Genomic DNA, 25,546 nt, shown 5'->3' on the forward strand with positions numbered 1-25,546 from the left:
CTGAAGAAGGGTCTAGGCCCGAAACGTCAGCCTTCCTGCTCCTCTGATGCTGCTTGGCCTGCTGTGTTCATCCAGCTCTACACCTTGTTATCCCCAGAACGTTATCTGGGTTTCTGGATTAACAGTCCAGCGATAATGCCACCAGGCCATTGCTTCCCTTGTTCAATAATCAGTATTCTTACAAATATATGGTTATCTTTTTATATGTATTTCTTCATATCTGGTAGAATGCTAGTGAATATTTGTAGACTCTCAAATGTCTCGTACAGCCCATAAGGTATGTATTCATCATTCAAATCTCTACACAGTTTTGCCACTCCCCATCTCTGCGATCTCCTCCAGTCTATGGAATCTCTGTGCTCCTCCAGTTCGTGCCCATTGAACATCTAATTCCATTGCTCCACAACTGGTGGCTGCACCTTTACTTCCTTGGCCCTAAACCTTGAAGTATCTTCCTTAAACCTTTCCCATCCTTTCTGAAAACTTACTTCTTTCATTAAGATTTTGGGCATCCATTACATTATCTCTTTACATGATGTGATATCAGAGTGATCTGCTAATCACTCTTGCAAAGCACATTGGCATGTTTTACTGGAGTAAATGTGCTCCTTTGACCTTTATTGTTGAGTCAGTCTAATTACATGCTCAAATTTCTGGAAGAGACTTTAATATAAAACATTTGGAGGCGTTACTAAGTAATCCATGGCTACCAACACCAATGTACCATCTCAAGCTGCAGACTGGATCGGTAACCTGACTTTAAGATGGTCAGACAGTGCAGTCAGTAAGTGGGAGTACCTGAGATATCGATACGGGCAGGGCATTCTGCCACCACCCAGTGATTCATGGGAGGAAGCTCTCCCTGGCCCATGGAGATAAATGTTCGTGCTGACATCACAGCTTGTCGGATTAGGATCTGTTCCGCCCCCTCATAATGACGGGCAGCCCTCACCAGGAGGCCTGGTCTGTGTTATGTGAGACAGAAAATTGCATCAATAGACTTGGCAGGAGTTAAATGAACAATTAACAATCAGCTTCAAGATGGTTCAGTGACAAGTTTTCAAATAGGAGTTCGTCGGACCCTCAGGTTCCCATGCCTCTGCACCCATGCAAAGCAAGTCCAGAATTCTACATTACGTATCACATTCTACTTGTTTGCTGCAAACTAATTCAGGACATTGCAAAAAAAAAAATCACTGTTTTCCTTGGAGTAGCTGACAGTAGTTTGGATGTTAGTTTAGGGAGTCCCTGGTAGTAGTTTAATATTCATGCAGACTCCTGGATTTAACTCACCTCTATCAACACTTATTTGGGCTGGAAGCAGCACAATCAATCATTAGAAACATTCCACTCTTCCACAGAACAATACCCCTTTTTCTGGGAACAGATCCATGGGTGGCATCAATATGCTGGTTAATGAGGCCGAATGGTACCAAAGTTTGACTCTACCCTCTGGTACCAGTGACATGCCTCCATGTCAATTTGTACTGAAGGAGCACATGAAACAGATTCTTAATGTCGGTTCCGATCAAAATAGCTTATTTGTTCAACATAGGGACTTAATAGATAATTTTCCATCCTTTCTGATCAGATAGTTCTCCTTTCTCCAAACAGTTAAAAACTAATTTCCACTCTCCATTCCTTCTACATTCTGTATGGTTAGGCGACTTCCGGTAGACTGGGCACATTTACATAAGAGTGTAAAATTTCTTCTTACAGTGGAAGAATTCTCTGCATGCTAAGCCTTGTGGTGATGTCCTATCCCTCAGACATGGACAACGTTCATGTATAAGTTAAAACTCAGTAGGACATACTGATAGAGTGAGATGAAGATTCTGGAGGAGGAAGTTCATGTGCAGCATATGCATTGAACAGTTGGACTGAACAGCCTGTTAATGTTCTGTAACTTACTTCTAAACATTTACGTCAGCCGATTATTAAGGTCTCATAGCGATGGAGGCCTCAGCCCTATACTTCTGGTCAGGTACAATGCACAGGAGCAGAAGGCCCTCACAGCCCGAGATACTGGATTTCCTCAGCGAGAAAGACAATGGTGGAAGCTGCAGTCGCTTGTGTTATGGTCCCAGCTTTTATCTAGTCAATTTGTTTATGATGTTTTACATTCTCATATGGATATTCTTTTCATCTCTTCCTCATTCTTTCAATCTGAAAATAATCCTTCAATAAAGGCTTACCAACAAAGCAAATGTTTCATTCAAGTCAAGTTCCAGAATGAATTCTGATTTAATAGGTCATGTTGTAGGGTATCTGGTTAGAAATAAAAGGTGTGATTGATAATTAAGGATTACTAGTCAGGTAGGACACATATAGACATCAAAACATTTACAGATAAAGATGCCAGTTGGAATTAACCAGTAAAGACATCATTGCAGCTAGCAGGAAATCCAGAAGGGTTCATTTTGAAATCAGCATATAGCTAGGAGGGGATTTGGAGGTAACACAAATGCTTTTAATTAGATTAATAGATTAATGCTTAGCACAGACAACAAAAAGCTATTAATAAAAAATTAATCATTGCCTAGGAGGAGGTATGAGAACATTACACCTAAGCATGATGATTAGTTGTTAATTACAGGAGCAATATGGAGCCATCCAACTGATAAGAGAAGGCAAAGATCCATATTACATGAATACCACTAGAAACCAGGAAGCCACAATAACCACAGAAACAGAGAAAATGAAACATGTTCTTTACTGATAAGCCTTTATTGAAGGATTATTTTCATATTGAAAGAATAAGGAAGAGATGAAAGGAATATCCAAATAAGAGTTTAATACATCACAAACAAATTGATTAGGTAAAAGCTCACAATTTCATAAAGGAATCCTAAACATACAATTAAGAAATGCTGTTAAATGATACATCATCACAGGAAAGTGCGAGAAACCTATGGAGAGTTAACAGCCACATTTATAAAAAGGAGAAACCAAGTAATATAAAAATTAGACACTTTCACTGAAATTTCAGAACTATTAGGTACCCACAGGTAATAGTTCTCAAAAGGTTTTTTTCCCCACTGGGAGAAGATATCTTTCTTGCTCGAGGATTTAAGGTAAAGTTTTACTGTAAATACTCTGTATATTCTATGCTTAGATATTCCGAGGTGATCTTAGGTATTCCTGAATAGTTAAAAATAACATCAAAGTAGATTCAGTCAGATTTGGTCTTGTATCTTTTGGTAGTTTTTGGCACAGCGATATCCACTTAAAAGTGTATTGCTTCTTCATTGTTCTTAATATCAATTATAAAATCAGTGAATTTTTCATTTAAGCTTTTCTGTTATCACCAAAACAATCCCTACACTCCATATACTCCTTATAGAGAAAAAACCTAGACCCTGAAAATACCTGGGACATTTGTAACATAGCTAGGGCTTATTAAAATTACACAGGCCATTTAGAAGAAGATAACATTCTTGAACAGCTTTTTGTCCTGTGGGATGGGTTTGTGAATCCTGTCAATCCAAGATGAGGAGTTTGTGCGATTGACTGGCATGAATTCAGCAGACAGAGTTTATCAGAGAAATAGCCCTGATATAAATTAGCTGCACATTAGAGTTAAAGGTTATAAATCAATTCAATTTTCTTTTATTTAACATGGTGGCCATTCACTGAAATATAAACACACAAGGTTGCAGATTTTCTTTAACAATATTCATAAAAGGAAAACCAATAAAAGAAAAAAACTAAGTTAGCTAAATATTGAACACAGTTTGAAAGATCTTAAAACACACAGCAAAACAAAGTCTCATCTATTCCCCAACACTATCACTTTATAGTGATAAAAATCCAGTTGTTACCCCTCTATCTCAAACCTTTAAGTTGTACTCAACTGATTCATCCCAGTTCATTCCGATGAACTAAGGCTTCTTACATAGGTACTCATAAAATTGACAGCTTAGTCTTTTAACAATTTGCCAATTTCTAATCAAACACTCCTGGTCTGGAAACTGCACACAAACTAACTTTCTATTAAGGTAACTTATTTCCCAAACTTCTCGATACTCCTTTCTTGGAGAGAAATTATACCGTGCTTCTGTTCCCAATCTGATCTCCTCTGAACTGGTCAAAAACCTCAAATCTCTGTAGTTTCCTGAACCAAAATCAATCCCATGTTATCCTGAATCAAAATCAAGCTAATGGCCCTCAATATTTATATTCCCTGTCATAAACCTAGGGCTCCCTTCTCTCCAACACATATGGGATAAAGTTACTGTTCCAGAAAAATTAACTGAGCTAGTTTTATTTAAACCCTTCACAAAAGTAACAAAGCCCATATGCCACTATTTGAAAATCCAAACTTTAAAATGGATATAAATTTGATACCTTTCATCATACCCAAAAACATGAATATATTATCCAGCAATTTATTCAACTGTAAAGAAGGTTCATCTTTACCTGTTCAGCCATTTGGCCCGCTCCTCCGCCAATCTCTTCACTCCGAGCACCACATTCCTGTTTTCCAGTAGGCGGAAAGCATCAGTCCATGCTGGATTGGCAGCAGGTCCACTCCGGAGCCCTCCTTGCCCTCCAGCCATGCAACCCAAGACATCAGCAACACAGGCAAGGGTACGGGCTGCGATGCCCAGGTCCTCAGTGGTAGTAGCAACTGTAAACCAAGAAAACAGTCAGGCTTCAACTCAATAAAAAAAAACCACAGCAATTCTTCATTTGGGCTGAAATTCAACTGGATGGCCGTGTGAAAAGTGAATGAGCTGCCTGGTAGATACCTCCTGCTACTCACACATGGTCTCTCAAGAAGATGACTTTCTTCCATCCTGATGCTGTGGGTCCCAAGCTGACTAAACAGTCCAATGCTGTTGGTGGTTAAGTGGGGTGTGAAGGGCCAGGTGGGTGAGATGCTTGGGTTTCAAACCCTCTTTCCGTGTGTTTGGCCTCCACCTGTGCCTATGGGCGATGTTCAAGGTGGTTGGCATGTTCACAGATGCTTGTTCTCCAGTTTGGGTGGTCTTGGGCAGAGATTTTCAGGAGTCAGTGCATTTTCTCAGTGAGGCCTTCAGTACGTCCTGGAAGCATTTCTTCTTCTGCCCTCCTGGGAATTTTCCATGATGAAGGTTGGAGTGGAGGGCAGGTTTTGGAAACCTTGTGACAGACAAACAAATGATGTTGCCCACCCAACTGCATTGACTAACCATTGCCAGTGTCTCGATAACTAGGGTGCTGGTCTGAGAGAGGTCACAATATTCAAAACATTCCAATAGATATGCAGGACTTTGCAGAGGCATTGGTGGTGATATTTTTCTAAGGATTTGAGATGTTTATCATACATTGTCCATGTCTCTGATACATACAGGCAGACTGGTAACACTGCTGCCCTGAGACAGTTAGCTAGGTTCCATCTTTGGGTTCTTTGTTTTCAAACACTTTGCTCCTTAGATGGCCAAAAGTTGTGCTGGCACACTAGAGGTGATGTTGAATTTCATCAGAGGATTGGTGGGTGGTGACGTTCCTATGTATTTGCTGCCTTTGCCCTTCTTGGTAGTACAGGTCTCAAGTTTGGAAGGTGCTGCCTAAGGAGCTTTGGTGAGATATTGTGGTGCATCTTATAGATGGTACATACTGCTGCTGCTGTGCATCAATACTGAAGGGTGTGAATGTTGAAAGTGATAGGTGGAGTGTTGATCAAGTAGGTTGCTTTGTCCTGGATGGTGTTCAGTGGTGTTGAAGCTGCAATCACCTCAGGCAAGTGGACAGTATTCGATCACACTTGTAGATGGTAGACAGGCTTTGTGAGTTAGGAGGTGAGTTACTTGCTGCAAGATTTGTAGCTTCTGACCTGCTCTTGTAGCATCTATTTATATGGCTAGTCCAGTTCAGTTTCAGGTCAATGGTAACCCCCAGAATGTTGCTACTGGGGGAGTTCAGTGATGGTAACAGCATTGAATGACAAGGGACAAAGATTAAGATTCTCTTACACACTCTCTTCCACCCTCTTCCATTGGGAGAAGATACAAAAGTGTGAAAATATGTACCAACAGATTTAAGAACAGCTTCCTCCCCCCGTTATCAGATGTGTGAACAGACCTCTCATATTAGAGAACTGATCTTTCTCTGCAGCTTCTCTGTAGCTGTAACATTATATTCTGTATTCTGTTCTATTACCCTGATGTATTTATCTAAGATATGATTTGTCCGGATAGCACGCAAAATAATACTTTTCATTGTATCTCAGTACATGTGACAATAATAAGTCAAATTAAATCAAATCAAATCTTGTTGTAGATAGGCATTGCCTGGCACTCCTTGTGGCGCAAATGTTACTTGCCACTGCTCAAGTCTTGTTGTGTATGGACAAGAGCGACTTCAGTATTTGCAGATGAAGACAAGGAAAATGCATATACTTTAACATTTTAGAAATTAATAGTTATTTTAATTGATATTCAAAGAATTGATAATCTCAAGGATATTGGTTATAACACAACTGTGAAAAACATCTGAATAAAACAGATAAAACCTTTTTATTGTCCAGCATCCTAATGTCCAATATCAGACCGCTCCAACTGTTTTTGAAATAGACTGGTGCAAGGTAGGAAGCACATCAGACAATTTAAGCAGTGCAAAAACCCACAAACAGCACTGCAATAAATGACTAAATAATCTATTTCCAGTCCTCACCTGTTCCCCCTTCCCCTCCCTCCCACCGTCCTCCCCACTAAAAGGATCTTCCTTTGCCACTTCCACCACCTCCAGCAGAGTACCACCACCAAACAAATCTTCCCCTCCCCTCCACTCTCAGCATCCCACAAGGACCATTCCCTCTGTGACACCCTGGTCCACTTGTTCATCACTTCTAACATTTCTTCACCTCCATGGCACATTACAGTGCAATTGCAAATGGTATAACACTTACTCATTCACCTCCTCCCTCCTTGCTGTCTGAAACCCCAAGCACCTTTTCCAGGTAAAGCAGCATTTTCACTTGTACTTCTTTTAATCTAGTGTACGATATTCACTGCTCACAATGCAGTCACCTTAACATTGGCAAGACCAAATGCAGACTGGGACACCACTTTGCAGTACACCTCTGCTCAGTCTAGAGGAATATCCTCAACCTCCCAGTTACTTGCCCTTTCAATAACCTACCTTGCTCTCATGCTAATATTTTTGTCCTGGGCCTGCTACAGTGTTCCAATGAAGCTCAATGCAAGCTGGAGGAACAATATTCTATTTTATGCTTAGGCACTTTAAGGTTTTGGAGTAGATCTGTAGCTCGGGTTGTGGGTGTTGAGGTTGGTTGTTTTGCAGACGTTTCGTTACCATGCTTGGTAACATCCTCAGTGCAGCCTCCGATGAAGTGTCGGTGTGTTTTCCCACCTGGTTTTTAAACTCTGGGGTCTGTTGAGATGGATTGCCTCACTTTCGGTTTTCCTTCGTTAGGCACTTTACAACCTCTAAGATTCAATACTGAGTACAACAACTTCAGACAAAACAACCTTTGTCCTCCATTTTGATTACAACCCCCACTGTTCTTGTCTTGTTTGTATCTTGTTGACTTTGGTATCAGCAGAGTGGATCCATTTTTACCTTTCCACACTTATTATTTACACCTATTTCACATCCCTATTACTCCTCTACCACCAATAGCACTACCTTTGTCTTTTGCTGTCTCACCATCTGTCCCACTCACTTCTCCTTCTGTGTCGACAGCGTAAAAACCACCTTTTCCCAGTCCTTTTCAGTTCTGAGAGTCATACTGGATTTGAAATGTTGACTCTGTTGCTCTCTTCACAGATGCTGTCAGACCTGCTGAGTTTCTCCAGTACCTTCTGTTTTTAGAATCTATTAACGTCAAGGGATAAACACTGACAAGAGCAGCTGGGTGAACTCACCTAGTATAGGCTCATGCGATCTTTAACTCCACGTGAGGCAGACATAGTTTAATTATGTAACATCAAAAGAAAAATCTCCAAACTGAAAATCAGTTTCCAGTGACACTGACTCATAAAAAGACAGCTCTCACCTGTATCGAGAGTGTTGAGGATATGTTGCTCATGACCTTCACAGACAGCTGCCCTGATCAGAGGCCAGAGGCTGTTGTCTCTGCGATTCAGCAGTGTACTCTGGACTTTATGTTGAGCCTGTTTAAGGAAGAGCTGCTGTCGCCAGGCAAGCTCAGCTTGCTGGTCCAGGCAGTTCAGGACTTCCCTCAATGATAGACGCCAAGCTGACTGCCACTTGCTCAGGAACCGTCCTTTCTCCGATCTCAGAAACCACAGCACATCCTCCATCCCAATGGGTTCCGATGTATGGAGGATTGGAAAGAGCTGAGCATTTAGCAGGCACCGGTCACCTTCAGGAATGCTGGGATCCCACAGCTCCTCCTTCCTAAAAAAACCAGAGATCTTTGATTCAGAGACTTGCATTTTTCCCTTAAAACTTCTTTAGGCTGGTTTGGAGGACGGGATAGTGACAGTGATAAGTGACCCTGGACACTACTGTGTGTATACACACAAATTAAAAGCAGGAGGAGGCCACTCAGCCCCTCAGTCTGCTTTGTTATTCACTCAGATCATGGCTGATCTGATTACACCACATTCCAGCCTGCCCCTTTAATCTTTCAACCCCTAGGTTATGAAGAATCTATTGAATTCTTCTTTAAAAGTATTTAAAGATTCCATCACCTTTTGAACAAGACAATCCCAAAGACACTCAACACTCAGAAAAAAAATTCTTTTCATCTCAGCCTTAAATAACCCCTTATTTTTAAACGGACTCCACATTTCAGATTGTCCCAGAAGAGGAAACATCCTTACCACATGCATTCTGTCAAGACCCCTGAGGATTTTGTATATTTCAAACAAGTCACCTCTCACACTTTTAAACTGTGTGAATTCTGGTGGAAGAAGTGAACCTTAACATTACCCCTGAATAGCCCAGTCCTCATTGTCCTGGTCTCCCCATCTATCCCACTGCAACACCTCAAGGAGGAACTGCACTGGCCTTAAAGCTTACTGAAATAGCAGATGTCTTTCTCCTTTTTATTAAAATGAAGGGTAAATTCTACTTTTTGGACTAAGCACCACACTGTGCATATGAGAAACCTGCATTAACTCTCTCTGATCTTTTCACCCTGCCTTTGGGAACACAGTTGGACTTCCCTTTACACATTGGGGTAACGACGGTCCAGTGGTATTATTGCTAGATTACTAATCCAGAAGTAAGATCCAAATAATGTTCAGAGGACCTGGATTCGAATCCCACCATAGCAGATGGTGGAATTTGAATTCAATAACATCAGTGGAATGTGTAAAACTGTAAAAACCCACCTGGTTCACTAATGTCCTTTAGGGAAGGAAATTGCTGTCCTTATCTGATCTGACCTACACGTGACTTCAGATCCACAGCAATGGGAATGACTCTTAAGTACCCTCTGGGCAATTGTGGAGGGATAATGCATGCTGGCCTAGCCAGTGATGCCCACAACCCATGAATTAAAAGGAAATCTACAAGCCAAGAGGTAGAATTCAGTAGAATGAGGATATGGGAGTGCACCTTCCAACTGAGGGTACCAAAGATGTATTTAACTCAGTAAAGTACACTGAGAATACAAAGCTAATAGATTAACATTCATCTTCCACTAAAAACAAAAGAACTCTTTATTCTACTCAATTTACATTCAGATCAGGAAGGTTCAAGCTCAGACTGTACTGATCTCAGCCAACAGGGAGTAAGGAGCGTATAATGGCTTCTGTGCTCTACATTTAGGGAGGCAAGTCTAATGCAGGACTTGCTGTTACTTGCTATCCAGTAGTGGGATGAATGAATATATAGGTGAGGACAGGACCAGGACCAGCTTTGAGGTCCACAAATAGCCTTTGATCACACATATTCAATGGTTACTTGTTAAGATAGCATTGAGCATCTGTGAAACTCTACCAAGAACTCAAAGTTTTAAGAATGGAAGGGGCATGAGGATAAAAGAAAACTTGTCCAGGGAATAAGGACTAGAAAAGGGAACAGTAACAGCAATATAGAGAAAGACCAAGGCAGTGACACTGTCAAATGTTAAATGACCTCCTTCTGTACTGAATGATTCTACGTCTAGAATTTCCAACACTTTCGTCAATAGTGCACAGGAGCTCAGGGAAGCACAGAGCAGCCTTACTTTATTCCTGTCCTTGAAAAAAACGTGGCCCATGGAATGTTCAGGAAGGTGGAAGAATCATTGGCGAAAGGCACCTGTTAGAAAAGAATACAGTGTGATTCATTCCATGGCTCAGAAACGGCAGTGGAAAGGGATGTGAGATGTCCAGACAGGGCTGGACGCATGTTGAGCAGGTTAAGTCCATGTAGATCCAAAGCTGAAATATCAATGGGCACTGCGATTGATTACATCAATGTGCAGCACACTTAGTCAGGTTCAAAACCACAATAATGCAGCTGTAGCCCTTCAGACCCAGGAGTGAAATCTCCACTGTTCCAAATACATTCTTAATTCTTCCTTGTGGCTACCTCTGACTATCCCAATCTATATGAAGTTGAAAGTCAGTCATAATTAACATACTGCCTTTTTAACATACCCTCAAGCATTGTGCTTAGCTGAGATGCTCTTCATGGTTTAACGGCTCACTGTCTTTCTCATTATTTCAGTTCAGGCAAGACAGATTTGGTGAGGCTCCATAGCGGTGAGGCTGACATTTATGGCACTATGTACTAGCGAGAGGTAGTTCCTTCAGCACAGCAGTGGAAAGGGATAAGGGGTGAAGCTACAAATAAAGCTGGACAATATCATTATTACATTAGGATATTATCAAGCTGGAGAGGGTTCAGAAGAGATTTACAGGATGTTGCCGGGTATGGAAGGTTTCAGTTATAAAGAAAGGCTAGATAGGCTGGGACTTTTATTGCTAGGGTGTCGGAGGTTGAGAAGCAACGTGATAAAACTTATAAAATAATGAGAGGCATGGGTAGAGTTAATGGTAGTTGTCTTTTCCCTAGGATGGAGAATTTCAAGACTAGGGGGCACATTTTTAAGGTGAGAGGAGAGAGATTTAAAAAAGAAATGAGGCAAACTTTTTTACACAGAGGGTGGTTTGTGTGTGGAATGAACTTCCTGAGGAAGTGGTGGATGTGTGACAACATTTAAAAGACATTTGTATAAGTACCTAAATAGGAAAGGTTTGGAGGGATACAGGCCAGGAACAGGCAGGTGGGACTAGTTTAGTTTAGAATTATGTTCGCCATGGACCGAAGTGTCTGTTTCCATGCTGTATGACTCTATGACTGGTCCTAAATTGGAGCACTGAGATGGGCTGGTTAGAAAGGTCAGCAAGAGGACTAGAGCATGCTCCAGGCTGTAATGGGCAAGGACGAGAAAGGGTCTAGATTGGTCAAAAATTGCTAAAGGTTCTCAATCGCAGCCCTTTTATTCTTCCTTGGGAGTGAGCATCGCTGGCAAGGGAATTTATTGCCCATCCCTGACTGCCCTTGAGCTTAGTGACTTGTTGGGGCCAATTCAGTGGCTGTTTAAGAGTCACTCTATTGTTGTGGGTCTGGAGTCACATGTAGGCGAGATCACAGATGAAGGACATTATTGAATTAGATTTTTATTTAATGACAATGAACAATGGTTGCCATTAGACTGGCTTCTAATTCCAGATTTTATTGAATCCAAATTTCACCATCTGCCATGCTGGGATTCAAACCTATGCTCCCAGAACATTGGGCTGCAGCTCTGGATTACTAGTTCAGTGACAATACGATTGGGCTATCATCGCCTCTAAAAATAGATATCTGACTTGCCCCCAAGACTTTCCACTGATCAGGAGAGTGAATTTTTGCAGCTGATGATGGAAACTAAATGAACAAACAGACAGATGCAAGTTAGCACTTTGACTCGTGCAGTAGACCATCCCAGTCTGAGTCCCATCAGTTGGACTGGTTTCAGCAAACCCTCAGCTCAAAATTGTTTTGAGCCATGCTTTACTGAGAATATGAGCTGATAGTAGCATTAACATGGCAACAAGGCATTTAGGACCTTAGTGAACAACAAACAGGGCTTGTTAAGTACTTAAAAATAATGGAGAGTACTGACAAACTTTTAGCTTTGCAACTCATGGCATTTCTCTGAATCATCCTTTTTCCAACAAGTTTTGGGTCACTGAATGTGAGATAAGTAACAATACTGCTTTGATTTGGAGGAAAGCTGGAAACATTCATCTGTACTTCAAAGCAAGACTCTTTCTCCTCAGACAGCAACACAGACACATGAGCTCAAATGCAAGATAACTTCAACAGGCAACACTGGTAGTGTCACTGGACTAGTAATCTCGAGGTACAGGCACAGATTTAAGCCTGCCATGGCAGCTGGTGGAATTTAAAATAAATCAAAACCTGGAATTGAAAGATCGTGTCAGTAATCATGACTATAGGATAATCATTGATTGTCATACATTGACTTCTTTTACTGGGGGAAGTCTGCCATCTTTACCATGCATGACTACAGATCCAAAGCAATGTGGTTGACTCTCAACTGCTCTCTGAAATGGCTGAGCAAATCACAACGCAGGCCCTACCAGTGGCACACACACCCCATGAAAGAATCATTTGTAAAATAAATTGGCACTAAATGGGTCAATTGAATGCACGCAGCAGTTGAAAATACGTGTTGTAGATGTGGGCAATCTCCGGAACGTGACAGATAGTTGGAAAGAATAGAGGGAACTTTACTTTTTATCCAAGTGCTCCGTGACATTGAATATTATAATTGCTGACGTTCTTCATCTTCAAACACTGTAGGATTCTTCACGTTAACTGACTAGCACATACAACACCTGCAGATCATCCTGATGTCCTGTGATGCTGAAAATCTTCAGTTTTAGGTCCCGCAGCCTGATGTGGTGTCCCTGGATGATTACACCATAGAGCTGGTACTGGCAGAGGATAGGTGATGACATCAAGTCCACTCCCGAAAGAAGACAGCCAGACCTTACATGAATGGACCCCTGGCAAAAATTAAATAATCAGGTTAAGAAACATCCTTCAGAAATGCAATGAAAACTGCAGGCTCAATGTCAGAATTTCCAAAGCAATCTCAAATAGGCAACTTATTGATCCAATTTGTCTCCTCTCTGTTTCTTCTCTCCCCAAAGTGCTGAATCACACTGTGACATCATTCCCTGTGTGTTGATGATCTCCTGTTTAACCAACATGGTCAATCTCCACATCCAAGCTGAAATACTGAGGGTTAAAAAACTTCCTGATCCTGGCGAGAGAGGACAGGAGAGCTTGCAACTATGTCCTAACTGTTTCAGACAGCTGCATCCTTTAGCAGAAGTCAAAGGGTAGCAGTGCAGCGATGGAGCCCTGATTGATTTATCTTAGGGATACTGGCACCAACTGTGACACCTTTAGAAAGGTTGTGGGTTCAAGTCCTCATCCAAGTCACTGATATAGGTTGTCAATGGTTGAGGCTTTAGTACTGATCCCTGTGGCACTCCACTTGCCAATTGAAAAATGACCCATTTCTGCCTCATCTCTGTTTTCTGTTAGCTAGACAATCCTCTATCTATGCTAATACATCATCTCCTATGTAATGAGTTCTCTTTTTGTGTAGTAACCTTTGACGTGGCACCTTGTCAAATGCCTCTGGAAATCCAAGTTCACTACATCTATAGATTCCCTTTCATCCATGTTGCTTGTCACTTCCTCAGAGTACACTAATAAATTAGTCAAACACAATTTCCCTTCCACAAAATGATGCTTTCTCTGCCAATTGCAATGAAGTTTCTAACCCCTTTAATAATGGATCCGAGCATTTTCCAAAGGTTAAAATTATAGTTGCCTGCATTTTGTCTCCCACCTTCTTTGAACAGCTGCTATTTGCTACTTTGCAGTATGACAAGACCTTTGCAGAGCCTAGGGAACTTTGCAAAATTAAAAAGTGCATCCATTTTCTCAGTAGTTATTCCTTAAAGTCCTAGGCTGAAGTCCATCAGGAACTGAGGTCTCTTTAGCCTTCAGTTCTAATAACTTTCTCACTACCCTTTCTTTGGTGGTAGAACTGTTTTATGCTTCTCCAATCTTTTTACCTCTTGACTTACACTGATTCCTGGGATGTTGTTTGTGTCTTTCACAGTAAAATCTTTGTTCAATTCACCTGCCATTTCCTTATTTTCCATTATTAATTCTCTAGGCTTGCTCTCGAGGGGACCAATGTTCACTTTTTTATTACTTTCTTTTTTAAATACCTGTAGAAACTCTTATTCTCTACTTGTTATTTCTAACCAACTCTCCCTCTCTCCAGATCATAAAGTTGTGTGTTTATCTTTAATCTAATCTTCCTTAGTTGGCCATTTATGGTATGTCTTTCCCTGTACTCTTTTATTCACACTGGATCATATCTTTGCTGAGTGTTTTGTATCTTCTGAAATGTCTATCACTGCATCTCTACTGACTGACCCCTTAACGCTATTTCCCAGTTCACTTTAACCAGCTCCATCTTCATTCATTCACAATTGCCCTTTCTTAAAAGCTTATAACACTAGTATTCAATCCTCTCTCCTCTCCCTTAAACTGAAAAGAGAAATTCAATCATATTATGATTATTGCAACCTAGGGTTGAGTTCATTAATTTTAGGGCCTAAACTCTCCCATGTCCCAGCACCCTACCCCACACACCGGGTCTTGTTACCACATAGCCTGCCATTACACACTACCTGTTGTTAGTCACTAACAGTCCCCATTAACAACTATTCACCCTCCCAGCCTCATTGTTAATAACTTCTTTGTCTGTTGAACTGTCTTTCTCTCTCTTTGGGCTCTAGCCTATCGTTTACTCCCTACCCCACCCACCTCCCTATTTTTCTGCATATAAACTTATGTTTTCCCAGCCACCATCAGTTCTGAGGAAAGGTCACCGGACCCGAAATGTTAACTCTGTTTTTTCCTTCACGGATGCTGCCAGACCTGATGAACTTTTCCAGCAACTTTGTTTTTATTCATTAATCCTATCTCATTGTACATTTTCTCTAGTAAACCCTGCTCTCTGGCTGGTTCTAGAACATGCTGATCTAAGAAACTGTCCTGAAAACACTATGAATTAATATTCCAGCTACCTTCGACAATCTGTTTCATCCAATCTGTATGTTGATGAAAATCGCTATGATTATCATTGTACCTTTCTCAGAGGCCTTCATTATTCCTTCCTGTATATCCTGCCTACAGTGTAATTATTCGAGGGCCCATTGACTACTCCCTTAAGTAACTTCCTATCTTTGCTATTTCTTATCTCTAATCAAATGGACTTTCTACATCTTAATGTTTAGAACTAAGGTCATCCCTCTCTATTTCACTAATGTCATCCTTAATTAACAGAGCTATTCCTCCGCCTTTGCTTAGCTTCCTGTTCTTCATGAAAGTCATGTACCCTTAAGTATTCAGGTCTCAGCTTTCAGTGTCTTGCAGCCATATCTCTGTAATGATTATCAGATCATAAATATTTAGTTTTATTTGAACTGACAATTCAACTGCTACGCGCATTCAGATGCAGAGACTTTATGAACAAGGAACAAGTATAGATTACTCAGCCCTCAAAGCCTGCTCTGTCATTCAATTAGGTTGTGCCCAATATGATTTTAACCTCAACTCTACATTCCTGCAATAATTTTTCATCCATTGGTTTTGATTTAAGGCATGATTATATTGGATGGAATAGGGATTTGCTTGAATTTCTGCCAGTTTCACACTACGTAGAAAGCAGGACTACAGAGCAGGAGACTGGGTTTAACATTTTCATCATTAGAGGGTAGCTACTTAAAATAGAAGTGACAATTTGTGATCTAGAGAAATAGATCAAAAAGACGTGGGGTGTTGATAATTCAAGATTCTGAGTCTTCTTCAACTCTACTTTTGCAGTAGGGAGTCTATTTATTTAAATAAGTCTCATCTATCTACTCATTCCTCCCCAATTTTCTGTTCTTGTGGAAAAAGGGTTTGCATTTATATCGTGCTTACCACAAACTGAGAACATCCCAAGTGAAACCCTTCATATAATGCCACTTCTGTAATTTAAGAAAAATGGCAACCAATTGCACACCGTAAGCTCCCACAAACAGCAAAGTGATAATGACCTGATAATCTGCTTTAGTGATAACGGTTAAGAAATATATAGTGACCAGGATCAGACAGAATTTTCTATTTTCAGTCAAAAAGGCATTCTGGGCCTCAGTTTAATTTCTCACTGACTGCAGTGAGCTTCAGAGGTCAGGTCCCTCCTACCCTTTCTCAATGCTTGCACTTTTGAGAAAGTTCAGTGTTTTGGAATAAGCAACACCAACTCTGGATGAATTTTGCTTTAAATCAGGAGTAAAACAAAATGACAGCCCTTTTGCAATGTGTTGTGCAGTCCGAGGTCATCTACCTGAGCACAAATCAGCAGGTTTGATATCTGTGACCTTCCTGGTCTGTGCCCTTCAACTAATGATTTCATCTGGATCCTAGGCTCCACCTGCCTTAGAGCTGAAAGGTTAACTGACTAGCTGAGGGCTCCAGTGCCCCATTTCAAGAACCTATTAGCAGAAGCTTAGATCTCCTACACTTTCTTCGCCTTTTCCGTCACTTCGTATATCTGGTCTCCATATTACAAACAGAATAAAATACTGAAGAAAATGCAAAAAGTAAAGTTACAATGTTGATACCAGAACGGAGAGGATCCAATGCAAGAATAAATTAACAGGCTGATAAGAAAAGGCTGAGCGGTAATTTGATAAGCAGTATTTAAAATTTTGAAGATTTTGTTCGGGTAGACATAGAGAAAATGTTCCCATCAGTGGGGAATTTGAACCTAGGAACTTTAAAGACAGGATAGTCAATAATAGATTGAATTGGGAATTCAGGAGAAACCTCATTACCTTTAGAAATTATAATGTAAAACTCAGTGCCACTTATAGAAAATACAACAGACACATTCAAGGGGAACTGGATAAGTACGCAACCCGGAATGGAATGCAAGGATATGCTGAAGAACTAAGGTGGGGAGAGGTCTGTGCAGCAGAAATCTGGCAGGCCAAATAGCCTGTTCCTACACTATAAATTCTACCTAATTCAAATATATGTGAATAAATAGAGAGTGAAATAATTGGGAATTAGACACAGGAGCATTTTTCTTTGTGAACAAGTGGAGAGACTCAGCCACAGTCTTGGGTTTACCTGCAGGTGGCAGTGTTGGACAACACTATTTGGCTGAATCGAGATCTCCCCATCCAGCAGGCTGTTGATGACAGAACAGTCCTCACGCACGAGAACAGGATGCTTCAACAAGAACCAAACAAATCACACAAGATCAGAAGCTTCATCCTATTTTGTTTTGTATCAAATAGAACACAATGGCTGTAAACTACACAACGAATCCCAAACAGTTGAATTTCAGCACAGCTATCAATATCTTCAATGATGATTTGTATTTACATGCTGACTGCAATAATGTAGTGAAATATGGCAAGGTGCTTCACAGGAGCTTAATCAATGAAAGGTGATATTAGGTCAGATTGCCCACAACTTGATAAAAGAGGCAGGCTTTAAGCAAAGTCTTTTAAGAGAGATATAATGAGGGTTCAGGATTAAATTCCAGACCTTCAGGTTTTGAAAAAAAAGGCAAGGGCTACAAATGGTGGAGAGACATCCAGGAGAATTCTGGAAGAGGCGGTGGTTTTGATTTGGGAGAGGGGTAAAGAGGCTATTTTGTTGCTACTCGAGTGTGGACTAATCTGCCTTCTGTGCTGGCTCCTCCTTCTGGTGACAAGGAGGAAAAGGGAAGGGACCAGAATCAATCGTCCCAGATATAGGAGTGGGAGACAGCAAGGTCATCCTTTGACCAAGTGTGGAGTTGGGGGAGTTGCAATTGTTGTATTTTGAAGCTGGTGCAAAAGCCAAAGCAAAAATTGGTTAGTTTCAATTGCAGAGTGAACAAGATGACGACTTTGCTATGTGTCCGTACAGCGTCTTGCGTTCACAGGGTGTAGTTGCCTCTGACTAGGCCAGCACTTACAGCTTATCCCTGGTTGCCCTTCAGAAAGTGGTGGTGAGCTGCCTTCTTGAACAGCTGCAGTCCACGTGCTGTGAGTTGACCCACAATACTGTTAGAGAAGGAATTCCAGGTCTTTAACCCAGTGACAGTGAAGGAACACCAATATATTTTTCCAAGTCAGGATGGTGAGTGGCTTGGACGGGAACTTGTAGGTGGTGGTGTTCCCATGCATCTGCTGCCCTTGTCCTTCTAGATGGAAGCAGTCACAGATGTGGAAGGTGCTGTCTAAAGAGCCTTGGTAAATTTCTGCAGTGAGTTGTGTAGACGGTGCAGACTACTGCTAACAAGGAATATTAAAAAGGAGTAGGCCATTCAGTCCCTTGATTCTGTTCTGCCATTCAATGAGATTGTGGCTGATCTAACTCCATATACCCTAACTCTAACCCTACCACCTTTGGTTCATATGCTTTAATATCTTTACTTAATAAGAAATTATCAGTCTCAGATTTAAGATTAACTGAATGTCAGTGGTGGAAAGAAGGAATGTCGATTGGCCTTGGAAAGAGGAGAGTAAATCAGCATACAAAGACGCTACTTACATTGGTGAGGAAATCCAGATCAAAAAGACACAATCTTTATTTAATAGACAAGCTCCTTAGGGATGAAACAAAAAAAATCACACAAAGAGGAATGGAATGATGAAGCTCTCCTTCTGAATATGCCACAGATGCTGAGTCAATTGATATTTTTATGATTGATACTGGTTCAGGCTATCAAGGGACACGGGAGCAGCTATTTGAAGGTCAGTCCACATTTAGACAGTGGCAGTCTTTTAAAAGTAATATAGTGGGAATTTAGGGCCAGTGTGTGTTTCACCAACTGTGAAGGGTGAAGGCAGGAAGTCCAAGGGACTTTGGATGTCAAGGGATATTCAGAATTTGATAAAGAAAAAGAAGGAAGCACATGTTAGATACAGTGCATTAAAAACAGGGGAGGCCTTTCAGGAGTACAAAGTGTGTAGGAAGTTGCTTAAAAAGAAATTAAGAGGGCAAAGAAGGGCCATAAAATACCTTTGGCAGATAGAATTAAGGAAAACCCCAAGACATTCAATAAGTGTATTAAGAGCAAGAGGACTACCAGAGGCCTATTAGAGACCAAACGGGCAATCTGTGCAAGGATACGGGAGCAGCCTTAAATAAATATTTCTCAACTGTGTTCACAAAGGAGAAAGGCATTATAGTTGGAGACTTCAATTGGGATTGTGAGGTTCTCGAGCAGGTTAAGATTAATAAGGAGGATATATTAGAAGTTTTAGTGGGCATAAAGATGCATAAATCCTGAGGACCTGATGAGCTGTATCCCAGGCTGTCATGGGAGGCAAGGGAGGAGGTAGCTGGGGCTCCGGTGGAGATACTTTGCTGGCCACAGGTGAAGTGCCAGATAACTGGGAGATAGTTAATGTACTTTCTTTGTTCGAGACGGGCAGCAGGGATAGGACTGGTAATTACAGACCAGTTAATTTGACATCAATGGGAGGAAATTATTGGAAAAAATTCTGAGGGACAGGTTAATCAACACTTGGAATGGCAGCAGTTGATCAGGGATAGTCAGCACGGATTTGTTAGAGGGAGATCGCCTCTGACAAATTTAATTGGGTTTTTTGACTAAATCTATTGATGGAGGTGGTGATGTTGTTTACATGGGCTTCAGTAAGCCCTTTGACACAGTCCCACATGGAAGGCTGGTCCAAAAGGTAGCAGTCCATGGGGTCCAAAGGCAAGTTGGTAAACTGGATTCAAAACTGGCTTGCAAACAGGAGGCAAAGGGTGATGGTAGAAGGTTGTTTTGTAATTGGAAGCTTGTGATCGGTGGTGTACCACAGGGATTGGTGCTGGGATCCTTGCTGCCTGTTATGTATATTAATCTCGTGGGTTTGAATGTAGAAGGTATAATTACTATGTTTGCACGAAAATTGGTGGTGTTGTTGATAGGAGGATGATCTCAGGCTACAGTCATATTGATCAGCAGATGAAATTTAATCCTGGTAAGTGCTAGGTGATGCATTTTGGTAGTCTAATAAGGGAAGGATATGATAAGAGTAGGTCCCCAGGGAGTACTGACGAACAAAGGGACTTTGGTGAACAAATCCACAGATCCCTGAAGGTGCCAGCACAGCTAGATAGGGTGGTTAAAAAGGCAAAAGAGATGCCTGCCTTCATTAGTCAGGGCACAGAATGTAGGAGCAGGGAAGTCTTGTTACAACTTTATATAACATTGATTAGGCCACAGATGGAATACTCTGTGCAGTTCTGGTTGCCACACTTTCAGAAGGATATGACTGCACTGAAGAAGGTACAGAGGGGATTCACCAGGATACTGCCTGGGATGAAAAGTCTCAGTTATGAGGAGAGACTGGATAGGTTGAGTTTGTCTTCCCTAAAGCAGAAGAGGCTGAGGGGGGATCTGGTTGAAGTGTACAAAATTATGAGGGGCACAGATAGGCTAGATCATAAGAACCTTTTCTGTATGGCAGACATGTCTAAAACTTGGGGGGCTAAGTTTAAGGTGAGGACCAAGTGGTTTAGAGGAGATTTGAGAAAAAACATTTTCACCCAGGAGTGGTAGGAATATGGAATATGCTGCCTAGGAGGGTGGTGGAGGCTACTACTCTAACAACATTTACGAAGCATCTGGACGAGCACTTAAAATGCCAGGACATAATAGGACCAAGTGCAAGTAAATGGGACGAGCGGAGTTTAGTGTTTGTTGCTTGCCATAGACATAATGGGCCAAAGGGCCTGTTTCTATGCTGTATGACTCTATGGATTAAAGTGAGAGAGGCTATTGAGTTTAAATGGAGTTAATGTATAGATTAGCCTTGAATGAACTGAGTACCATACTATGGTGCCTCTACTCACTAGGCGCGGGGTGAGTTTGAATTATGTACCCTAATAACCGAAGATACCTAGGCTGCTTCAAGAGGGTGATGGGAGGGAGGGTGGGTGATGGGAGGGGGGGTCAATACGTAGCTGTATTGTTGGTAGGTCCTATAGTATGGAAGTGGGTGTTACGTACTGTCAGCTCAGAATGGACAATGTGGCGGGCCACGAAACAGCTCGACATGCTGCCCCTCCGGGTCAAGTTCCGTATGTGATCATCTGCCGACAAGCTCATGTAGTCATAGCAACCATCAGCTATGTAGGCTGCAAAGCATAACAAACATTACCATGTCAGCCCTGGCTCAGTTAGTAGCAACCTGACCTCTTGAATCAAATGGCATAGAGTTCAAATCCCACTGTAGAGACGAGCAAATGTGTAGCTGAACCATACAGACAAGCAGAGGCCCAGAGTGCAGTTGGACCATACAGGCGAGGAAATGCCTAGAGTAGAGTTGGACCATAGAGACTAGGAGAGTGTCATGTCTCATGGTTCGTATACACAAATGAGACATGCTCATAATATCGTCTTCATATTACAGCACGTGTATAAAGCCCTCATACGCCATCTTACCAGGGATCACTGAAAGCATGCAAATTGAAGCAATGCGGCTCTTTGTGACTGAATAGCTTAATGTGAACCTACACACTGATGTGTCTGTAAACGTTATATTTGTGTTTGTGAGCTACAGTAAATGTCTGCTGGATTCATTAATACCACGTTATCCATGTTCAATTTCTTACTTTAGGAGTTGCTTTAGGTTAAAAAATCTTGAAGGCAAAACTCACATCTTTAGAGGCCCATAGTGGAGCTGAACCATACAGGCATATTTTTGTCTGTCAGTATGTAACTGGGGAGAGGTAATATCTGAAAAGTTAAACTGTAGTTCAGTAATTATACTTAGGAATTCAAACATAAGATTGCAGCCATCACTCACCTACAGTGACAGGAATCCCACGGAGCTCCTGCCACAGCACAGCTCTGGCACTCCTCATGATGGCCATATCAGTGCTATCAGTTATGCTGGGCTTTGCAATATCACTGCTCTGCAGAATCCGACTTGCTCTGTTCACAAAGATGTCTTCAGAAGTATGGCGTGCCATGCAAAGCAAGATGTCAAAGAAAATAGACAGCTGTTGGGAGGGAAGAACGTATATCAAGCAATAGAGGCAAAATTGACAGCTGGATTTTTCAGCAAAAAACCTTTTAAATTATACACCAAGGCATAGGGTTAGGGTTAGGATTAGGAAATTTCCTCTCAAGGTAATGACTAATGTTGGGGCACAAACCTGTTGGTCACCCTCTAAACCAGTGTACACACTTCAACCAAAGAATTGGACCCTGCATCAATGTGCCAAGCACTGGTACCTTTCTGCAAGCTTCTCAGCTACGGCTTTGTGCATAACAGTGCTCACTTCTATGTCAGATTCATGAGATCGAGTCCCATTCCATAGACCTGAGCGCATAATCCAGGCTGACACCCCAGTGCAGTTTTGAGATGAGTACTGCGTTGTCAAAGATGTCATCTTTCAGATGGGAAGTTAAACTGATTCGTCAGTTGGCTATAGGTTCAGTTATTGAGTGCACTCAAGGATGGTAGAGGAGTCAACACTTCCGTTAATACTAGATGAGACTGAAAGATACTCCTGTCATTTAGATGCTTGTAGGACGTGGGTGACATTGGCAATGCCAGCATTTATTACCCACTCCTAGTTATCCTCAGAAGATAGCAATGGGCTTGTCTTGCTGCAGTCCCCTGTTCTGAAAGCAGACTTCCTGGGCCGCTAAGATTTTAAAAGTACCTGAATGGGACGAGTCCCCGAGTCCAGACCCATATAGGTACAGGAGTCCAGAGGAGGAGTGACGTGTGTGGCCAGGAGTTTCTCAGCAGTCTCCCATGAGAAGAACACAATACCGGATACCTGGAGGAACATGAAGCAACCATGGACTGAGATGAGACTTTTATTCTTTCCCAAGCTGCAATTTATGAACGTACTGTACATTTGATTCATATTCCCTCTATGCTCCTGTTGTAAAGCATATTCTCATTCAAATATCTGGTTCCTTATTCAGTAATTACTCTTCCTGTTGGCCTCAGTGAGCCATTATTCATCTGCAGCAACAACACACTGTCCTAACTTGGGACGTAGAGTGGAGACCAATGGCTGACATTGCTCCATTTGATGGTCCTATTCGGAGATGGGTCATCCCGCTAGAAATCACTCATGACCAGAGTAAAGTGGAGGTAGAATACCAAATAAGTAGTGTTTCATCTGTGGTTAAAACCTGGGAGCAGGTGTCAGGAAGACAGTTACTGGACTGTAAAAGGCTATGTAAGTGTGCAAATATTCCTGCATGGCATCCTTACTGCTCTGTGCCCATCAGAACAAAGAGATTGCTTCAATCTCAGTTTTGGAAGTTTCATTGACACTCAGCATCCACTATTTTTTAGGGGAATGAGTTCCAGATGTCCACTCCCCTTTATGTGAAAATGTGATTAATGCAGCATGGAAACAGACCCTTTAGTCCAACTCATCCATGCTGACTAGATATCCTCAGTAAATCTAGTCCCATTTGCCAGCGTTTGGCCCATATCCCTCTAAACCCTTCCTATTCATAGACCCATCCTTTTAAATGTTAGAAATGTACCAGCCTCCACCACTTCCTTTGGCAGCTCATTCCATACACGCACCACCCTCTGCGTGAAAAATTTGCCCCTTAGGTCCCTTCTAAATCTTTCCAATCTTACCTTAAACCTATGCCCTCTAGTTCTGGATTCCACTACCCCAGGGGAACGATCTTGGCTATTCATCCTATCCATACCCCTCATGATTTTATAAGCCTCCATAAGGTCACCCCTCAGCCTCCAATGCTCCAGGAAAAGTAGCCCCAGCCTGTTCAGCCTTTCCCTGTAGCTCAAATCCTCCAACCCTGGCAACATCCTTATAAATCTCTTCTGAACCCTCTCAAGTTTCACAACACCCTCCCTATAACAGGGAGATCAGAACTGCATGTAGTATTCCAAAAGTCCACCCAAATAACTTCCCTAGATGTACTCCCAGGAATATCCTCCCTAAGTACAGCTGTAATGTTATCCCTAATCAAAAATGCCACTCCACCTCATCTCTTGCCCCTCTTTCTATCCTTCCTATAACATTTATTACCCTGGAACATTAAGCTGCCAGTCCTATCCATTCCTGAGCCACGTTTCTGTAATTGCTATGATATCCCAGTCCCATGTTCCCAACAATGCCGAGCTCATCTGCCTTACCTATCAGGCTCTCACATTGAAATAAATGTAGTTTAATTTATCAGTTCTACCGTGTTCTCTGCTTTTTTCCTGCCTGTCCTGACTGTTTGACTTATTCCTTTTCCCAACTGCACCAGTCTCAGACTGATCACTTTCCTCATTATCTCCCGGAGTCCTCCCCTCGCCCTTACTAGTTTAAATTCTCCCGAGCAGCTATAGCAAATCTCCCTGCCAGTATATTAGTCCCCTTCCAAATCAGGTGCGATCTGTCCTTCTTATACAGGTCACTTCTAAACCAGAAGAGATTCCAGTGATCCAAAAATGTGAGCCCCTGCACCAGTGCCTCAGCCACACATTCATCTGCACTACCCTTCTATTCCTACTCTCACTTGCTTGTGGCACCAGGAGTAATCCTGATATTACTACCTTCGGGGATTTCCTTTTTAGCTTTCTGCCTAATTTTCTATATTCTCTCTTTAGCACCTTGTCCTTTTCTCTTCCTATGTCATTAATTTCAATGTGTACAACAGCCTCCTGTTGGAGGGAGAATATTCTGCACCCTCTCTAAGATATCCTTGATCCTGGCACCTGGGAGGCAACACACCATTGTGATGTCTCGTTGTTGGCTGCAGAAATGTCTGTCTGTGCCTCTGACTAGACAGTCCCCTATCACAATTGCTTACTTGGAACCTGATGTACCCCACGTTACAGTACAGCTAGTCTTGGTACCAGAAACTTGGCTGTTGGTGCTACATTCCCCTGAGAGTCCATCACCCCCTGCATTTTCCAAAACAGCATACTGTTTGAGATGGGGATAGCCACAGGAGACTCTTGCACTACCTGCCTACCTGCCTTACCCTTCCTGAAGGTAACCCATCTACTTGACTGTATCTGCAGATTTTCTCCCTTCCTGAAACTGCCATCCATCACATCCCTTAGCTCCTGTGAATTCCTCATTGCCTCTAATTGCCAGTCCAGCCGATCCATGCACTCCAATAAGATTTGTAACCAAACACACTTCCTGCAGACATAATTATCAGTAAGATGGAAACTCACCCTAATCTCGCATATTCGATAGGAAGAGCACATCACTCTACTAAAGGCCATCTTTGCATCTTAATAATCTACAGACTCAGAAAAAAGCACAGTCTTACTGCTCTAAAAACACTGTTCCAGGATAATTTAGTATCTATGTTTTATATTTTAAGCTTAGTCAAGAGGCAGATCTGAATAAAACATATAATCTAAAAGAACCTTCTCTACCCATACTGTAGATGGGCAAAAAAAAGTATGGTTACACTTTTAAAAAATGCCACTAAGCTGCTCCCTTGCTGTGAGCTCTCCCACATAAG

At 41.8% G+C, this 25,546-nt stretch overlaps 1 protein-coding gene across 4 annotated transcripts in view; it reads right to left on the minus strand.

Moving 5' to 3' along the window:
- Window positions 1-25,546, minus strand: part of fcsk (fucose kinase) — a 318,038-nt gene that overhangs the window by 21,606 nt on the left and 270,886 nt on the right. For all 4 annotated transcript variants that reach the window (XM_048606128.1, XM_048606129.1, XM_048606132.1 and 1 more), the window contains 9 exons: window positions 22,747-22,866; window positions 21,882-22,077; window positions 21,083-21,210; window positions 17,191-17,292; window positions 12,816-12,986; window positions 10,148-10,221; window positions 8,003-8,367; window positions 4,420-4,630; window positions 799-965 (listed from right to left, as the gene is read on the minus strand). In XM_048606128.1, the coding sequence (XP_048462085.1) occupies window positions 799-965; window positions 4,420-4,630; window positions 8,003-8,367; window positions 10,148-10,221; window positions 12,816-12,986; window positions 17,191-17,292; window positions 21,083-21,210; window positions 21,882-22,077; window positions 22,747-22,866 (1,534 nt within the window). The remainder of the gene's footprint in view (window positions 1-798; window positions 966-4,419; window positions 4,631-8,002; window positions 8,368-10,147; window positions 10,222-12,815; window positions 12,987-17,190; window positions 17,293-21,082; window positions 21,211-21,881; window positions 22,078-22,746; window positions 22,867-25,546) is intronic.

The sequence above is a fragment of the Rhincodon typus genome, chromosome 15 (genome assembly GCF_021869965.1).
Source record: "Rhincodon typus isolate 14 chromosome 15, sRhiTyp1.1, whole genome shotgun sequence".
Taxonomy (NCBI): Eukaryota; Metazoa; Chordata; class Chondrichthyes; order Orectolobiformes; family Rhincodontidae; genus Rhincodon; species Rhincodon typus.